The 18869-nt window shown below is 39.6% G+C and overlaps 1 protein-coding gene across 2 annotated transcripts in view; it reads left to right on the top strand.

Annotated features, from left to right (window-relative positions):
• The window catches only part of ANAPC4 (anaphase promoting complex subunit 4), a 33238-nt gene continuing 14369 nt past the window's right edge, over positions 1–18869 (top strand). For both annotated transcript variants that reach the window (XM_027048984.2, XM_027048915.2), the window contains exons 1-16: positions 1–299; positions 3276–3381; positions 5085–5217; positions 6980–7054; positions 7177–7203; positions 7296–7340; positions 7971–8055; positions 8729–8833; positions 10351–10434; positions 11527–11613; positions 12022–12086; positions 12814–12856; positions 12966–13042; positions 14507–14607; positions 14685–14736; positions 17568–17623. In XM_027048984.2, the coding sequence (XP_026904785.1) occupies positions 171–299; positions 3276–3381; positions 5085–5217; positions 6980–7054; positions 7177–7203; positions 7296–7340; positions 7971–8055; positions 8729–8833; positions 10351–10434; positions 11527–11613; positions 12022–12086; positions 12814–12856; positions 12966–13042; positions 14507–14607; positions 14685–14736; positions 17568–17623 (1270 nt within the window). In that variant the 5' untranslated portion in view covers positions 1–170. The remainder of the gene's footprint in view (positions 300–3275; positions 3382–5084; positions 5218–6979; positions 7055–7176; positions 7204–7295; positions 7341–7970; positions 8056–8728; positions 8834–10350; positions 10435–11526; positions 11614–12021; positions 12087–12813; positions 12857–12965; positions 13043–14506; positions 14608–14684; positions 14737–17567; positions 17624–18869) is intronic.

Genomic DNA, 18869 nt, shown 5'->3' with positions numbered 1-18869 from the left:
CGCGCGGTGGGTGGAGGGCGGGAGAGGGCTCCCGGGCAGCGTGGGCCGCTGAGGGGGCGGGTCTCGCAGGTACAGCCGGGGTCGGAGCTCTCCGGCGAGGCCCGAGGGCGGGGCGGCTGCGGGAGGCCCCTGCCGGCCTCCGACTGGCGTGTCCTTGCGGGGCCGCCCCCATGTTGCGTTTTCCGACCTGTTTCCCATCCTTCCGGGTGGTGGGAGAGAAGCAGCTGCCGCAGGAGATCATTTTCCTGGTCTGGTCACCCAAGCGGGATCTCATCGCTTTGGCCAACACGGCGGGCGAGGTGAGTGAGCCCGACCTGACAGCGAGCGCGTTGCAGACTGCCCCAGCCTCAGTTTCCCGTTCTGTGGACTTGCCGGGCCGCCTGTGTACCACGCCCTTTCCAAGCAGCTGTGAACCTTAAGTGAAAGTGTAAGGGCTCCTATAAGGGAAGGATCATTGATGGGCCCATTTTCCCTATTCCATGGCAAAAACAACAGTTTTCGCACAGTGCTGCATTCCCAAGTGTCCTTGAGTCATTTATTTGTTAAATGGGCTTTTTAAAAGCCCATAAGGCAACACTAATGAACCAGATATAGTAGTAAAGCCACAGACCTTACCCTAAATTTGCTTAGGGTTTAGTAACAGAAGAAAGAAGAGTTACTGTCATCCTGTAGCTGCAAATGTGCGTGCATGTAGCCGCCACAGAGGACGTGTTTCAAAATCTAGAATCTGTTGTCCAAGCTCTATACCGTGGGTCGGATAGCTGCCTCCTGGTAAAAATACCTTTAAATTTAGCAAGAGAGTGAAAGGTCCCTGAGTGTCCTCAGTGGGCATTTCTTGTTTGTAGCTTCATCAAGTCTAAATCCGCTGTGTCTGCCTTTCTCCTGAGAGTTTCTAATTACCTGGCAGCCATTGTGTAAGGAAACCTTCAGCTGTGCATCTTCCCTCCTTTGGCCTTTTGGCACATTTCCTGATGGTTGCCTGGCCAGGTGGGAGTTGTGTTGTGTGCAGACAAGCTTGGAAACTAGGTGGTAAGGAACACTTAGCAGCCTGCAAAGCTGCACCACTATAATGACTCCTAATGACTTCTCACCGGGTACGCATGTCTCCTCTCTCAAGTCCCTCCATGAAATCTTCTGGTCTCTCTCCTTTGCCACTGTCCCTCAGAAATCCTCATGGTCTAGAGAGGATTGCAGACAGTACAGCCACACAGCTCCTAGTGTAGGAGGGACGGGCGAGAATGGGGCCTGAGTGCGACTAGGTGTGTGGGTGTAATAGTGGGCACTTGTTTCCATGTTCTCAGTGAAGAAGAAAGAGCGCTGTGTAGGATGGAGAAGAAAATATTGGAAGTTTGGGGAGAAAGGGGTATGAAAGGCTGACAAGGCAAGTGGACTAGGGAAGTGTAGTAAGATTGCTGGTCAGTATTAAGAGCCACGGGGGGTTGGTGGTCTTGTAGTTTGAGAGGGAACCTAGTGAGCATGGTTGTGTCTCTGCTGTTCTGTTGGACTGTGTGGGCGCAGGCATGGTTGGGTTTAACCAGGGTTGTTTTGCAAGTGTGACCTAGCAAGAGAGATGCAAGAGAGTTAAAGTTACACGGAAGAGGAGCGATTATAATGATGAACCTTGGATTCTAACGTGATTAAGTATGGAAGTAGCATGTGTGAGTGAGCGACAGTGAGTAAGTGGAATCAGTGGGTTGTATGACATGGTTCCCACCTGGTGGAAGAATTGCAGTTGGTTAGTAGGGATGAGCTGGAAGGATAGAGGCACGATGGAAGGTGGGAGGTTTGGAACATTATGGCGGCACTTGTAGCTGAAATGATGATAAGGTTAAGGGCATGACCCTGGGAGTTACGGAGGTGAGTTGAAGACGCCATCATTAGAAGAAAGGCAGTTGAGAACGGAAAAGCCAGGACACCGTAGCTCTTGAAATCTCCAGGAAAGATGATGAATAGCGTTGGGGAGCATGAATGAGGCAGGGAGGAGTCCAGATCTTCCAGGAATGAGGAGAATGGCCTCGGGGTCTATAGGTGACTGTAGTTAAGACGGATAGTAGGTAGCATGATGTGACTGGGTCTGATTCACAGTTAGAGGATTTTAGAGAAGAAAAGTCATCCAGAAATGGCATTGGGCATCAAGGAGGAAACCTACTTCATCTCCTGACCGGGTAGTATGGGGAACATGGGGTACAAAATGGCTGTCATCTGAGAATCCTGCAGGGAAAAGGTGTCCTTGGGTGAGGAGCATGTTTCAGAGAAGAGAATGAAGATGACACCTTAAGGGTACCTGACCGTGAATTCCAGAGGGCACAGAGGAAGCGTTTCAGAAGTGGGGAATGGCAGAGATGGGCTCCAAAAAGCACTGAGCTTAGTGGATGAAGGATTCCTTGGGAGGCTTGGCTTCCCTGTGGGGGACCCTGTACTGAGAGTGAAGGGCGCTATGAGACAGGGCAGGGAGAGGGGAAGCTGTGGTGTGGGGAACTGAGACGGTGTGGAAGGGTCTTCGGGAGCATGTGCAGTTTTGAGGCCTTTTCTTCCTTCTTTTCAATGGTTGGATAGAGGATAGAGCAGGGGCAGCCTTAGTTTTGACTCAGTAGGCACCATCTTGACCCTCCATGGTGGGAATTTACCCAAGTGGAAGTGGAAATTTAGAATAAGTGACCTGTCCAAGCTCTATGACCATTAAGTGACACAGCTGAAGTTCAATACCGAGGTGTCTGATTCCAAGTTTAGTGTTATTTGACCATATTACAGCTACCTTTCTAGTGCTGTTTATGTTATTTTTTTGTCATCATCTTCTTGGACAACCTCATTCCTTACTAAAAGATAAGTCTCCTGTTGACCTAGAAGATAGGAAAATGTAGAGTACAGGATCAAATTAGATCTTGTTTCACCCATCTTTTTGAGTATACCTTAAGTTCATTTAGACCTTTCTAAATTCTAATTTCTTCTGTTAGTAAATATTATGCTTGAGATTGTTTTTTTAAATTGTTTATTTTTGAGAGAGAGAGTGTGTGTGTATGTGCGTGCCCATGTTCATGGGGGAGAGGCAGAGAGAGAGGGAGACAGAGGATCCAAAGTGGGATCTGCGCTGATGGCAGAAAGCTCCAGGAACCACGAGATCATGACCTGAGCCGAAGTCGGATGCTTAACTGACTGAGCCACCCAGGCACCCCTACTTGAGATTATTTTTAAAGATGTTATAGCAGGGATCTAGGTTTATTTCATCTTTGGAAATGGAGTTTTTATTTTTTGCCATTGTATCTGCTTTGTCTTAGGTATTACTTCATCGACTTGCAAGTTTTCATCGAGTTTGGAGTTTTCCACCAAATGAAAATACAGGAAAGGAAGTGACCTGCCTGGCTTGGAGACCAGATGGCAAACGTAATAACCGAATTATTTAAAAATACATTACTATTCACAAGAAGAATTTTGTAAAGGAATCTTATTTCCAGAAAGAATTTATTGTGCTTATTATATTTTTATTGTATACTTAATATCAGTTTGGAAACTTTGTTTTTTGGAATGCTTTAAAGTGTTTTCATAGAACTGAGATTAATTTTACTATGTTGTTTCTTGGCAGAGATCTCTCTAAAGAGAAATCTGACTTTTGGCAAAGATAACTCCTAAAGTGAAATCTGATGGAATATGCAAAATACTTAGGTTTTATTCTTCATGCTGTTTTGTCCTGCACTGATGGCCCAAGCTCATCTTCCATCCACTAGTCCGTTCAGTGCCACTGTGGCCTTTTCTCCCAAAATTGTATGTTAACATTAAATGTGTGGCTCATAAATATTCTGTCTTCACGAATGCTTGCCTCACCCGAAGAACTCTCAGCTCTGACCCCATTCCTTCCATTTCTGTATGACCTTTCTCCTGGTGCCCTTTATTTTGTAGCTTGTTATGGCTTTGACAAGTAAACTCTCTCCTTCCCTGTTGTTTTACAATGACAGTAGTTATTTGAGCTGTTGTGCACATACAGTCCATACAGTAAGATGCTGTAAATTGTACAGCTTACAGTTCATCTGTTACCATTGGTGCTTTAAGAAGAAAAGCTGAATTGTTTTGTAAAATGATATGTATTCCACATCGCTCATTTTTTTTTCTTGTAAATATAAATGAGTATGCAAAAACACCCTGAAAGCCTCAGCTGTTTCTGGCTGTACTCCATTTATTCAGCTCTTGTTTTATCTTTTATTTAAAAAAAAAAAAAAAAAAAGTATGTGTAGAATTAGAGGGTTTTTATAAATAACATCATGAGATCTTGTACTATTCATCCAAAAACACCAGAGCCTCAAATATAAATCATGAAAGTCAGTGTATGTTGATTACACTGTGTATGTATACACACACACACACACATATAGATAGATGATTTCTTAATCATTAAAAAATAAGCTTTGTGTTTTTGGACAGTGAAATAAAGTTAGGTAGTGATTATTTCAAGATTGCTTTAATTTGTTTTGAAGAGGAGACCTGGATTGCCTCACATCCAGCAAAATTGCATGTGTTGGTATACAATGAAACTCAAAGCCGTCTACTTAGAAATTCCTAAATTTGGTTTGTTATGAAGATATCAATGACTTATGTGGAGAAACTGTACAATATAATTCAGCCACAGTGAAAGGAAGAACTCACCTCAGTATTTGATGGCCTTGTTTCTCATTAAGGGTTAGAAACAAAAGAAATATAAAACCTTCTAAGAACCAAGCAGATGGAATTACTTCCAAGACAAGCAAATCTTGGTGATATGCTGTTGTTTATCTGTTGAGACCTGTATCTTCCGCTTGGTAACAGGGTTCCGGTCCAGAGGCTTTGAGGTGTAAGATGTTAAGTGCAGCACACGAGAAAGTAGTAAGTCGCTCATGAACGTTTGAGCATTTGCAAATAAGCTTAGATAACAGCAAAACTATGTGCAAAGATACCTTTCAGTTTTTAAAATATTATTTAGAGGAAGGATTTTTAGGTTAAATAATTTCTATGATTATGATACATTTGAAATAGTAAAACCGGACAAGAAGTGAAATATCCCTTTAGTTTTCTGGAACGTTGCTATAATTTATCCTGATTGTTTCTTCTTGTTTCAGTTTTGGCCTTTGCTCTTGCTGACACCAAGAAAATTGTTCTGTGTGATGTAGAAAAACCTGAAAGCTTGCACTCTTTTTCCGTGGAGGCTCCAGTTTCTTGTATGCATTGGATGGAAGTGACTGCAGAAAGCAGGTGGAGTCCTAAACAGAGAACCCCGATAGTTACAGCAGGGCAGTCGTGCAGCTTCCGTTTTTTAACATGGAGACTTAAGACTCTCTGAGTGTTGACCATGGACACATTGCATTAACTTTGGGTTTTAAGTTTATCAAGATGACATTTTTGTAATGCTTTGTTAGATTTTTTTTCTTCTAAAAATGTGTGTTTTCTTTACTGGACCAATAGTGCCTGAATGGCTAAGATTTTTCTTTGCTTTTTTATTTTTAGGAGTTTATATCAGTGATTTATACTTTCAAGTAATAGATATTAAAATTACTAATTAGCAAATTGAGGTTCTTTTTCTTTCCACCATCTATTTTTGGCAGAGCTTTGTTTTTTTGCATCTTAGTAGATACCCTGAGTACAAAAAGTGCTAAATTGAGCACTCTGTTCTGATGCTAAATGAGTTCTCTCTGTATCCATGGTCCTTATAGTTTCCTTGCTTCATGAAAATAACTTTTTGCCTTAGTCTACAATCAAATAATACACCAGGCTTGCAGTAAAGATGGTGTAAAGGATAGGTGGGTTTAGCTAATACTGAAAATAAAGGTTTTTTCTTTTTTTGTTTAGGAAATATGGTAATTTTGTTTTCAGTAGCTTTTCCTTTCTAATTAAGTTTTAAGTTAATATCAGATTAACTAAGGGCGGGTCTGTGAAGAATTGGATAACAAGGATGTAACATGGTGTTTGAAATTCACTATAGATAAAACAGTGAATATAGCAAATTTAGATATGTGCTACCCATCATCATCAGGGTAAGCAAATGGTCACGTGAATATATAGATGCTTAGAGGAGCAGAGTATGCCGTGTCATTTCTGTGACATTCTAGGTACCTGCAAAGTGTATCCCTAACATACTTTCTACTAATAATTTAGAAATATAATATGGAGATTCCAGGGTCTCAAAGGGCACCTAGTTTGTATGAAAGTGGAAAAAAGGTTTGCCAAGTCACCACTTTTTCACCTTTTCACTCATTTATTACTAACCTTAATATGGAGGTAGAATTCAGAAGAGGGGATAGATAAGACTTAACACTAAACCCTTGGTTTGCAAGGTCCAGAAACATGCTTGTAATCCAAAGCACTCGTATATCAAAGCACATTTCAAGAACCATTGGCTCAGTTATGATCATGTGACATTTGGTGTCAGGTGCAGCTTGTATTGCAAGACTTCTCTTGTTTATCAAGTTAAAACTTATTAGAACTATTTGCTCCTCTTGCTGAACACTTGCAGAACAAGTTACCCTCAATCCAAGGTTGTACTGTATTTCAGAATACGTAGTATTATCTCATATACCTGCCAGGTTGTCAGTTCCCCAAATGTATATAAGCTGTTGAACCCACAGTTAAATGATATGGTAACTGCGGTGTTCTCTAAAATTATTCTTGGTACTCATATGTTCATAAATATCATAAATTCTTAGTATCTAAAACTGAATACCTAGAGAAAATTGTTGATTAATATTTGTTCCTCTAAGTATAAAGTGGCTGGGTTTTTTTGTTTTTTGTTTTTTTTGGCAGAAATAAAGCCCCTTGTAAGTGAGGAATTTCCTATTTTTCTGTTTCCTGTTTGCGATTGCCATAATGACTGTTTTACAATACTAAAATATGTGTGCATCTGTTTACTTCATAACGTATAATATATAAAACTGAGTATTTCTTTTAAAAATACTATTTTTTAATGGAAAGACAGGTAAAATCTTTGGTATTTTTGTAATGCCTCTGCTTTTCTTTTCAGTGTTCTGACATCCTTTTATAATGCTGAAGATGAATCAAATCTTCTCTTACCTAAATTACCTACACTGCCAAAAAAGTAAGTATCAGAGTTTAATTTCATCGCAGATTTCTCTTTACTTTTAATACTGTGATACTTTTCTCATGTGTTTTAAAAAATACATTTCTGTTGTTTTTACACCAGTCTCTGTTTTTCTCTAGTTATAGCAACACTTCAAAAATATTTAGGTAAGCTCTGCCTTTTTATTTTCAATTAAGATAATCTTTTATTAGTTGAAAGATGTAGTTGAAAGGTAACCTAATTTATTTTTATATTTTAGTGAAGAAAATTCTGATGAAATTATTAAGCTTTTGGGAGACGTCAGGTAAATCTTGCAAAGATCTTAACAAGTCTCATGTCTTTAAGTTGCTACTTGAGGCAGAATTTAGGGTTTCAAGGGCAGTTCCTTTACTTGTCATGGTATTTCATTGCTGACAAACCTCAAAACAGTATACAGGCATGAGTATCATTTACTTGTTTTTGTGTGGTCTTGGATTGTGTCAAGTTTAATAATGCTATACTGTACCTTGATTTATTTTAATAAGTAAAGGAAGTAGAAGTTACTGGAGTTTCTAAAATTGAAGTTTAAATATTCCAAATTTTTAAAGCCCCTTTAATATACATGTAGCATCAGAGCCATGATACAGCTGATGGCACTTTGTGTTAGAAAGGATTGTGTTGTGATTGAGAGTATATAATGCAGTGGTTATGAAAATACTGTATCCTTATTTTCCTATAAACTGATGCTTTTTAGGCTAGAGCAAATTTATCTTCCTTTGAAAAAAGGAGTATGCCTACTATGATTGAATATGAACTATTGGAGAATTTGGTGTTTCAGCTTTCCTGTAGGGGAGCCTCAGCTTGCAGATTATTTGAGAGCAAGGACAATTTCTGTCTCAGTTTAAGAACTCAATCTTCTCTGTTGTCCTCAGCTTGTTGCATTACTTTTAATTAGGCTGAATATTCTTGTCCTTGGAGGAAGCTCTGGATTTATTGAGCTTTATGCGTATGGAATGTTCAAAATTGCTCGAGTCACGGGGGTAAGTTTTCCTTTAAATTTTTCGATACCATTTCTCAGAATATACCGCCTAGAATACACCAGCCAACTGATTCATGGAAAAAGAATGAGACACTAGCCTTTTTTTTCCTCCGTTTCAGTTATTGGAGTTCTTCATTGTTAAATGTTAGGAGAATAATTTTCTTACTAAGATAAAATAGTAGTCCAATGGTATCTATGAAGAACAGGGACTGTTAGTGGAATTAGTCAAATTTTTGATAACGAAAAGATGTGTGGGACACACTTGATGATGATTGAATGTTTTTGTAGCCTGTAGTCCGGGTGGGAGCTACAGTTTGTGATCGGGGTGTGAGGAACATCACAGAAGCCATCTTCCCTTCGTACTGGGTCTGCCGTGGTTGTTAAGTCTCGGTCTTCTCTGTTAGCTTTTCTGTCCTCTTCTTGCCATTCCTGAGAGGGATAGGAAATATCGTTGGCTCTCCAACACTTGATTTGGGACCTTGATGGAGGGGTGTGTGCGTGTGTGTCTCCTTGTGGACGAGGCAGACACATACCTTCGTGTCCCACAGGCGTGGGAGGAGCCACGCATGTGTGTTTCTGCTTTCAGAGCTCTGTGAATTTTTGTTTCCTGTATTGTAAGCAGATGCAGCCTAGCAATAATACTAAACAGAGCAGGGTATTTGACTGTTTTACAGATCGTCGGTACTTGTCTTGCATTATGTTTATCTAGTGATTTGAAATCGTTATCCGTGGTCACAGAGGTTTCTGCAGGTGGTGCCTCAGAGGTTTCATACTTCCAGGTGAGTATTGAAACTTGGTCGCAGCAGAGAGTAAATACAGATTTGTAGGGTTTTGATAGGTTTTTATTATCCTCGTCTTTGGATTCTAATGGTTATTAAAACAAAGCAAAAAAATGACAACAGCTTGGAGCTTCTAAATCTCATATTTAGAATCTTATTCTAGTGAACACTGTTATTACCATGGCCCAGGATAGTTTTCATGGAAACAGTGTTTTGATGGTTTATTAATGACCATGTTAATTGGCTGCTAAACCAGTTTATCTATGTACCAAGTGTGTTCTTAGGACTCGGGTCCTAATAATAATAATAGCTAATATTTATTAAGTGTTTAATATGTGCCAAGTACTGAGTGATTCATTGTAGTCCTTTTGAATCCTCACAGCCACTTAATAGGTAGGTTCTGTTATTATCCCCACTTTATAGATAAGTAAACGGGCACGCGGAGAAACTGCAGCACTTGCTCGGTGTTGTCCTACATTTAGGAAGTGACCCTGGGCAGTCTGGCTCCAGAGTCGGTGCTCTTAACCGACACATTTCCTTTTGTGGACGATGATCATTTAACGCTGGCAAAAACTTTCTGTGCTGTGTGCTGTTTGTATTGTAGATTGTGGAAACTGTGTCGACTTCTATGGAGTATTTAGACTGTGCCCTTGCCTTTAAGAAAATCTTCCCTAGATTTTCTTTTTCTTTTTCTTTTTCTTTTTTTTAAAGGTTTTATTTTTAAGTAATCTCTACACCCAGCGTGAGTCTCGAGGTCACAATCCCAAGATCAAGAGTCGCACGTTCCACCAACTCAGCCAGCCAGATGTCCCTTCCCTAGATTTTTATACCAGATAACCCAGCCACTTAGCCTCAGGATGCATGAATTCCCAAACAAAAGTAGAACAAAAGGATGCAGAATGCGCTGTATAGGAGGCTTTCCGGTATTCATCGTTCTGTCAGAGCTTGGGGGGACCCTGGACTTCCTGATTCCCTGGAATAGTTGTTCACATTTGCTCTTCCTCTTAAAGTTCTGTGGAAATAGGACTTCTAGGATTGCATTTGGTGCTATACTAAAATGATTGATTATTTCTTTGAAGTTTGTAATGGATATTCTTTTAAACAACAGCTTTATTGATCGATAATTCTTGTACCATTGCAATAAATATTTAATACGTGTTTATCAGGAACATACAGTTTTTAAAAAACTTTTTATATGTATTTGTAATCATTTTTTAAATTCCTCATAATAGTGTTAGGAAATAGTGTGTAATCTTTATTTAGCTATGGAGAGGGGATTGCTAACCTAGAGAGGGTGAGCTGTGCCCGGCTAACCATGGCAGATTAGAAAATCCTAAGGTTCTGTTCTGTTAGGCTCCAATGGAGCAGAATTCGGTCATCGTCTTTCTGATAATTTAGACCTCGACTCCTCTTCTAAACTGTAGGATTTTTTTTTTTTTTTTGAGCTGGGAGGGACTTTTTTTTTTAATCTTTAAAAGAAGTGTGTAATTATAACGCACTTTATTTTGATTTTACAGCTTGAAACCAATCTATTGTACTCTTTCTTACCTGAAGTAACGCGGATGGCTAGAAAGTTTACTCATATTTCAGCTCTTTTACAGGTATTTATTTCTGTCTCGTTTTATGTGAATATTTACTCTAAGTTTTTAACAGTCTATAAATAAAACACAGATTTTATTCTGTAAAGCTAACTATCTGTGGTGTGAACATGTCTATTTGATAATCTAATAATAAATATCCCTTAAAGCAAGAAAAAGGGATTTAATTGAAAATCTATTCCCACCCATCTCTTTTTCTCCAGAAGGAAAGAAAAAAGTAGTTTAAATCTTTTGAAAATATTCCTGTGAGTGAAATAACATTTTTGAATTTTAATTTTTATTGCAAATAAAGCATTATGGAAAACAGCTCTCATACCAGTTTGCTTTTTATGCATAATAAACCCACCCCATATTAGCTTGTGGTACTGTAGGTCAGTGTAGCCCAGCAATTTGGGCTGGGCTCAGCAAAAGGTTCTGTTGTTCTGGGCCAGGTATAGCTCATCTCAGCAGGGCCTGGTCATGTGTCAGTGGTCAGCTGGCTGGTCTCAGTGTCCCTTACTCATGATGGCTCCACATTTGTCATCTCCAGACGGCTCGCCCAGGCTTGTTTGTGACATGGTGGCCTCAGCAGGGATGTCGAGTGCAAGTGGACATGTGTGAAACCATTTGAGGCCTTGGACTCAGTGTCAGTTCTGTTTGTTGGTCATAGCAAGACACGAGGCCAGCCCAGATGTCTAGAAATGGACCCTCTATAGAGGAGCTACAAACAGTTGGGTCCTTCCTTTTTCAGTCTGACGCAGTCACTGACTTACTTGATGTGAAAGATTTCTGGAGATCAGTGTCTTTTTAAGGATTCTGTTTGAAAATTGAATAGCTGACTAAACCAGCATTTTGACGGTTAGTGTATATGAAACATACATAAAAAGCTGGAGGATGTCTGTTTTACCAGATAAAAATTTAATTTCAGAATGTTTGATGGTTAAGTGATTATCAAGCATTAGCTGTGGTCTTCTCTTTCTCAGGCTGAGTTAAAAATGATTGAAAGTAAATTCTGGATTGCTTTAAGATAGTTGAGAATAAAAAGCATATATTAGCACGTTGATTTACGTACATATTTTTTTTACTGTTTTATTATTTTTTTCTTCTTGATAATAGTATATAAATTTGTCACTAACATGTATGTGTGAAGCGTGGGAAGAAATACTGATGCAGATGGATTCTCGTCTCACCAAGTTCGTTCAGGTACTGTTGGTGACGTTTTCCCTGGAAGGAGTAAAAGAGTGCATGATGTCCTCCTTTGCTTTATGAGATGCCAGGGGAGAACTGGTCCGATTTGGAAAAGGCTAAGGTCAGGATTTCTCGCAGATGGCTCGGTCTGACCTCACGCTATTTCCTGAGAGGACAGGCTTTCCTCCCACTGGTACAGTGTAGGTGGGGACAGGTTGTGGAGGGGAGAGTGAGGCCAGGGTTGTTGGAAGAGCTGACCGGCCATTTTCCGTTAACTGATAATTCACGTAATCAGTTTAAATATGGATTTGAAGGAAGGTTAAGGAAAAGGAAGGGAGTCCTGCTCCTGTAATTTTAATTTTGAATCACACATATGCTTATCATTTTCAAAATACGCGTCATTATTTTATCCGTTTTGTCTAGGAGAAGAGCACAACCACTTCAGTGCAAGATGAATTCATGCACTTGCTGTTGTGGGGGAAAGCAAGGTAGTAAACTCACACTAGTTGCCCTTGCTTTTTCTTCTTTTCTTACAGTAGTTTTTTATTTCAAAAGTAATTCATATTCATTGTAAAAAAAAAAGTAGAAAATTCTGGTGCACGAGAGTAAAAAATAGTATATATCTTTCTAGACTTTTCTATGTATTTTTTATGTAAATGTAATCATTTTCTGTGTCTGTAATATATATATTTCTAAATGTATAAAAACATTGAATTTTATATGGTCAGATCAGTCTTTTCCTTTGCAGTATCTGCCTTCATGTTATTCTTAAAAAGGCCTTTTCCATCTTAAGAGTATTCAAAGATTGATCTGTATTTTCTTCTAGAGTGTTTTTATGGTTTATGTTATATTCTATTCTCATGTTTCAGATGTGATTTATTTGGTTATATGCTGTGGAAGACTGACTTCTTTTTCTCTTAAGGTTTAGATAATTGCCCAACGTAATTTATTGAGTATCACACTTTGTCCTTAGGGGTTTGTTGAAATGCTGTTTTAGCATTCAGTACCTGTTAAATGTAGTTCAGTCTGTTTCTGGACTTTATTGTTTCATGTTTTCTGTCCTTTTGTGAGTATAACAAAGTCTTAATTTTTGTTGGACTATTTCTTTTTGTTTATTTTGTTTAAAAATGTTTTTGCTTTGAAATTTAAAAGTTTTAAGTGATGCATTCACATTTTGAATGGAGAAGACTAAAAATACTTTTCTTTTCATTGTAGTGCTGAACTTCAGACCCTCTTAATGAACCAGTTAACAGTAAAGGTGCAGATAAAGTATCTTTTTATGTAAATGGCTATCTTCACGTGCTTAATTTTTTTTAGAGCAGCATGCAATATCTTATATGCTAAATATATTTTTTTCTTTTAATTAGGGCTTAAAAAAGCTTGGCCAGTCTATAGAGTCATCATATTCCAGTATACAAAAATTGGTTATAAGTCACTTACAGAGGTATGAAGGTGGTGTTGAATTTTTGGTGTTGCATCTATATGTACGTGGTGTCGGTGTTCCTTCATCATCTGGCATTCTCATTTTGAGCCTTTTCTAGCTAAAATTGTTGCATTGGCACTTGAGGGGAATCTCGGAATGCCCAAGACTTTTAAAGAATCAGTAATGGTAATGCTGCAAATCATTTTCAGACATCTTTTTACCAGTCTAGGTTCTCTGTCTGGGTTTTTCTCAGCCAGACAACCAGGAGGTATATTTTGAAAAAGGGATGTACCCTTTTTTAAGCAGTGAAGTTAAATATGTTTATCATTTTAGAGTTTACCAAGCATACTGTTTGTTTTGTACATTTAACACCCTGACAAGGTATTGATAATTATTGTCCTCCTTTTTACACAAAAAGAAACTGAAATCCAGAATGGTTGTATGGCTGGCCTGAAGTTACTAAGTGTCACAATTAGACTGTGTCTCTGACCTTTAAGTCTTGTTCTGTTTCTGTCCCCAGCTCCCTTGGTGAAGCAGTTTGCATATGAATGTTCAGTGTTTCACTTAAATTTTGATAAATTCCTTTATGCTGAGTGCTTAGCCCTTTCTACGTCGCCTGTCCCTTGGATCACTGCAGTGCCCTCTGGCCTGGTTTCCGGTCCACAAGGACATTCGTGCCCCTCAAATCTATTCCCCACAGCAGTTCTGACCATGTCACTCTTACTTAAAAACCTCCAGTGCTTTCTTGTGGCTCTTAGGACCTAAACCTTTGCGTGGCCTTTAACACGCCTGCCTCTCTGCTTCATGCACACTGGTGACCTTCTCAGACTTGACATTTTTTCTTCCTACCCAGGGCTTCTCTGCATCTGTCTTGCCTTCTGGGATGCTCCCACCCAGTTCTCACTCACACTCTTTAGGTCTCAGCTCAAATACCACTTTTTCCGAGAAATCTTTCCCAATTCCCCAAATTAGGTTATTTCATTACACCTGCATCGTATGCATTTCCTCCAAGGCATTTATGGTAGTTGGAATGACACTCTGCCTGACTGTGTGGCCGTGACTGTCCTCCCCCTTAGACTGTCAGTGCCATGAGGTTTTGTTCACTATTATGTCCCTAGCACGTAGCACAGTGCTTGACCTGAAGTCAGAGCTTAAACAGTATTTGTTGAATGTTACACTGATGGCTTTTGGGTGAATAAGATGGCCACATGACTGTCTTAAAAGTGCCAGGGCTGACTGTGGAACATAATTTGATCTTACAGAATTTAACCTTGTGGTCATATATTCATCTCAGTCACGATGACCAAATGATTCTGCTACCATCTTAGAGAAAATTTTGAGAAATAATTACTTCTCATAGAAAGAAAATTAAGGTTGCTTTCAGTTTTTATTTCTGGAAGTTTAGAAATGTTTAGGCAAGGTAGCCAGTGTCTGCCACCTTGATGATGGTAGTGACAGTAATTTATTTCTGCTCCATTTTGATAGTGGCTCTGAGTCTTTATTGTACCATTTGAGTGAACTGAAAGGAATGGCTTCATGGAAGCAAAAATACGAACCTCTTGGACTGGATGCTGCAGGAATCGAAGGTAACTTAATTGTTCCATAGAATACATTAAACACGCTTTCCTCATTTGACAAATGACATGTAATTATTTCTTTTTAGATGCTATTACTGCGGTGGGTTCTTTCATACTCAAGGCAAATGAACTTCTTCAGTAAGTATGAGGGGTTACCTGGCGTCATTGACCTGAGAACACTTTACTCTTTTTTTTAGAAGTAAGAACCCAGCAAATTGTCATGATTTTCTTAAAGTGAGTTTTTAAGTTTTTATCAAAACTATATCTTTACAGTTTAAAGATAATTAAACAAGCTAATAACAAGAGTCTCACCAATTAGAGTGGCATTTTACTCTCCCATCAGCCTCCCTCTGAGCCCCTCTGCAGATACAGAATGAGAGCAGATGCAAAGAAAACAGCAAATGTCTCTTGAGGGGTTTGGCTGTAAAGGAATGGCCAGTAGTTGGGAGCCGCTGTCGGGTCTGTCTTCTTACGATGGGATAAGTTAGAGCGTATTTATACATGATGCCATGTTCTCCTCAAAGGGGAACAAGTGATGCTGGCAGATTGAGGAGAGGATCGCTGGGGCAGGAGTGTGGGAGGGGATGGCCATGTGGTGCATGGGGGAGTGGGCCGGAACAAGAGCTTATCCACAATTACAGGAGAGAAGGCTGTGGGAAGGGACCCAGATGCTTGTACATGAGCACGTGGGGCTTGGGGACATTCGCTTCCCGTTGTCCTGATTGTCTTAATGAAATAGGAATGTTTTGTCGGCAGCTGAAAGTAAGGGTGGGGAGGTGGTTTAGGAATAAAGGAAAAGCTGTGACCCGGTTGTCTAGCGGGAGGGTGAACAGGCGACTAAACAGGCGGCTGCTGGTGGTGCCGAGGGCCCTGGGTTAGTGCTTATGAATGAGTGTGGAAGTGAGAGCCGTCCCCACGGCTGCAGGGTTTCTCTGGCTGGGGTCAGCTGACAGTGCTGGGGCACGGAGCAGGTGAGCGGTCAGATTTGGTAGGCCTGGTGACTGAGGGGAAGCGACAGGGGAGTGAGGGAATTAAAACCAGAGCATGATTAAAATGAACCTTGAATATAAGCTGGTTTAGGAGGAAGCGGGGAGCTGGTGTGGGTGGGAGGCAGGATGAGAGGTGGTGGAACCAGTAGGCAGTGGTCTTCGTGAGACGGAGGTTGGGGTCCTGGAGAGAGGTCACTGGGAAGATAGGTGGCTGTTGGTGAGTGGCATGCCATGCTCTTGTTTTGTAGATGACATCTTTTCACATCCCTGTGGACCTTAATTAGATATTTTTAGAAGTGTGCTGTTCCCCTGAAGGATTTCCACTTCCTGGGTTTGTCTTGGTCTCTGGTTGCGAGCTTTCTTCAAATACCTGATGCTCAATTTCCTCCTCTTGATTCATGAGGCAGTTTAAAGCGCGTGGAAGGTCTGTACGCAGGGGCAACAGAAAGCTGGCCTGAGTGCGGAACGCAAAGCTGGCTGTGGCCGCCAGCGCTCGCACAGAGCCACCTCCACTCTTCCCGGCTTATTCGGGTTCTTGGAAGAACCCCATTCGTTTGTTGTGGACCTGACATGTCCAGGGTCTGAGAGTCCCTGGGACTCTGCGGGGTGGATTGCTCTTCTCCGGGGTCCTCTCCATGGATTCTCTAAAATGCAGCCGCCTCTGCTGAGCCTCATCAGTCATGTGCCCTTTCTGACACTTCTGAAATTGATTTCTTTTCTGCCGTCCTCTTTGTTTTCGTGAGTTTATAACGCACGCCTCCCCACCGATCCATTACCATGTTAACGGGGTTTTAGAAGGTAGAGGTTGTAGACACTTGTGCTAAGAATACACAACGAGAGGAGAAATGACTTTGCTTTTCCTGTGTGTTGATTATTTTTTGGCTAACCATATTTACAGAGAGTAAATATGAAATATCAAGCTTTCTGTGATCACTTTTCAATATGAACGAAAGGTAGTTCATTTTGCTTCTTGATCCCTTGGACGAAGTAGCATTATTATTTTAGGTGCTAGGTGGGGAAATTGAGGCAGTGAGAACTTTGATGTTACCCTGTAACAGCAGGGATTGCCTGCAGTAGGGGTCAGAGTATTGATTGGGAAAGGCAGAAAGGAACTTTTCTTTCTTTTTTCATTTTTGCCACAGGAGCGTTTTGATTACATTGCTTGGTCCCATAAACGTGGCAGTCTGTTTTACTGTATAGAGATAGGTTAACGATGCTGACCCACGTCTCAGTAGTATTATGGAACTTCTTGCTTGGAAGGGACTTTGAGACTTGGGAGTGAATAATGCATATTACTTAGAGTAGTTATCTTGTTTGTAGATGTGAACTTACAGAGATTTTTTAGAAGAAGTGATACCCATGTCCTTATTTAGAAGCCTTTTGATCAAGACAAAGATGGCTTCCACCTATAACATTGGAATTTGAGGGGTGCATTTGTGTAAAGCTCAAGGAAATTCAGTTTTTGGAGATCAGTTACTGTAAGCATCAAAAATGCTTCCAACTTCCAGAAATAATGTCCACTGATACCAGAGGTAGTGACATAGTACAAATAGGTAATAATGGTTTTTTTCTGTTGGCGTTGATGTTTTTTCTTCATACTGACCAGTGAGTATTTTTTTTAACTGAGAATAATGCTGAAAGTGGTTTTTTTCTGACTTCTTTTATTTGCAAAGTTGGAAAAGGATTTCATACTTGACTGAATGCTGGGAAAGACTATTACACAGTTTGTGGCAAGGCTGTTATAACCAGTCAGAATCTGAGCTATTTGCCTTATTTTTGAAAAGAACCAGGATTTGCTCTCCTGAAGCTTTATTTTTAGGAATGTGCTTGATTTATAATATCTTTTCTAAAGGTTTGGATGTCCTCCAGATAGGATAAAATAGAATGGTAAGGGTTATTGTATCCCACAACAATTGAACAGTGGTACATGAACCCTGTATAATAATTTTATTTCTGATTTCTTTTATTTTTTCTTTTCAGAGTTATAGATAGTAGTATGAAAAACTTCAAAGCTTTTTTCCGCTGGCTTTATGTGGGTAAGTTAATTGAATGAAACATTACTTTAATGCTTCTTTAAAAATTGTGGGAGTATCAATTTAGAATATTTAAGTTACTCTAGTAAAATTTCCAGTAACTGTAACAGAGAATGGTATAAATGAACCGTCTTCTACCCTTCACTGGTTCACCAGCTTTCAGCACATGGCCAGTCTTATTTCCTCTGCACACCCACCCGGCCCCAGCTCCCCGCAGATGTAACTTATAGCTTTGATGGTTTCTCACTCACTGATGATTAACCTTTTTTTTTTTTTTTTCCTAATCTTGTAATGTCTGCTTAGGTTAAAATAACATATGTGGATCTCTACTATGTACTAGGCACTGTTTGGAGTTAGATTTTTTTTTAAAGAAAGGGGGGAAAAATACAAAGACTAGCCTCTGTCCTTGAGTAGCTTGTTTCCTGTTTTATTCCTGATCTTGTTTCTAGATCTGTGCTGTACATTATCATAGCCAATAGCCCCCTGTGGCTCTTTAAATTACTTGGAATTATATAAATTATATGTTCAAGTTCTGTAGTCATGCTATCCACATTTGAAGTACTCAGTAGTCATACATTGTTAGTGCTTATCATGTTGAACAGCACCGAACTAGAAAATTTCCACTATCCTTCCTATCGGACGCTAATGCCCTAGCTAAATAGAATGCAGACCATTGGTAGCCTTTCTTTGTATCTCCACAGTATCTCTTTTCATTTGCAGGTAGTTAACCGGTATTTATTGACTTGACATTAAGTGTTTTAATGCTTACTCTACAGTGTATTTTATGTAGGTCCATTTGTACTATTTTTGTGACCCCTCTTAATATCTTTGAAATAATCCAGCATACATTCCCTTCCAACATAGGCAAAATTTAGTTATAAATGGGATTTATCTGAGTTTGTTAAAACTCTAAAGGGTAAATAAAATAGAAAGTAAATTATCTGTAATGTGCTCACATCTTTTAAACAAATGCCTGACTCTTCAATTCAGATATCTTATAAACAGACTTGTATTTGTCGGCCTAATATAATTGCATTTATGAAAAAAAGAATGTGATCTACAGATGTTGGCATGTAAAATTCTTTATTTTTTTCCTCAAAGCTGTACCAACGCTAGCCAGAATGGGGAGCCAGAGTGTTTATCAGGCCAGCCTGTTTAATATCAGAGATGTTAATTAGAATGAGTTACAATGTTAAAACTGAATGGGATCTTAGAAATGACTTTCTTTTACAGATGAGGTTGGGTTTTA

This window comes from Acinonyx jubatus, chromosome B1 (assembly GCF_027475565.1).
Source record: "Acinonyx jubatus isolate Ajub_Pintada_27869175 chromosome B1, VMU_Ajub_asm_v1.0, whole genome shotgun sequence".
Lineage (NCBI taxonomy): Eukaryota > Metazoa > Chordata > Mammalia > Carnivora > Felidae > Acinonyx > Acinonyx jubatus.
This window is presented reverse-complemented; position numbering and strand designations above follow the sequence as displayed.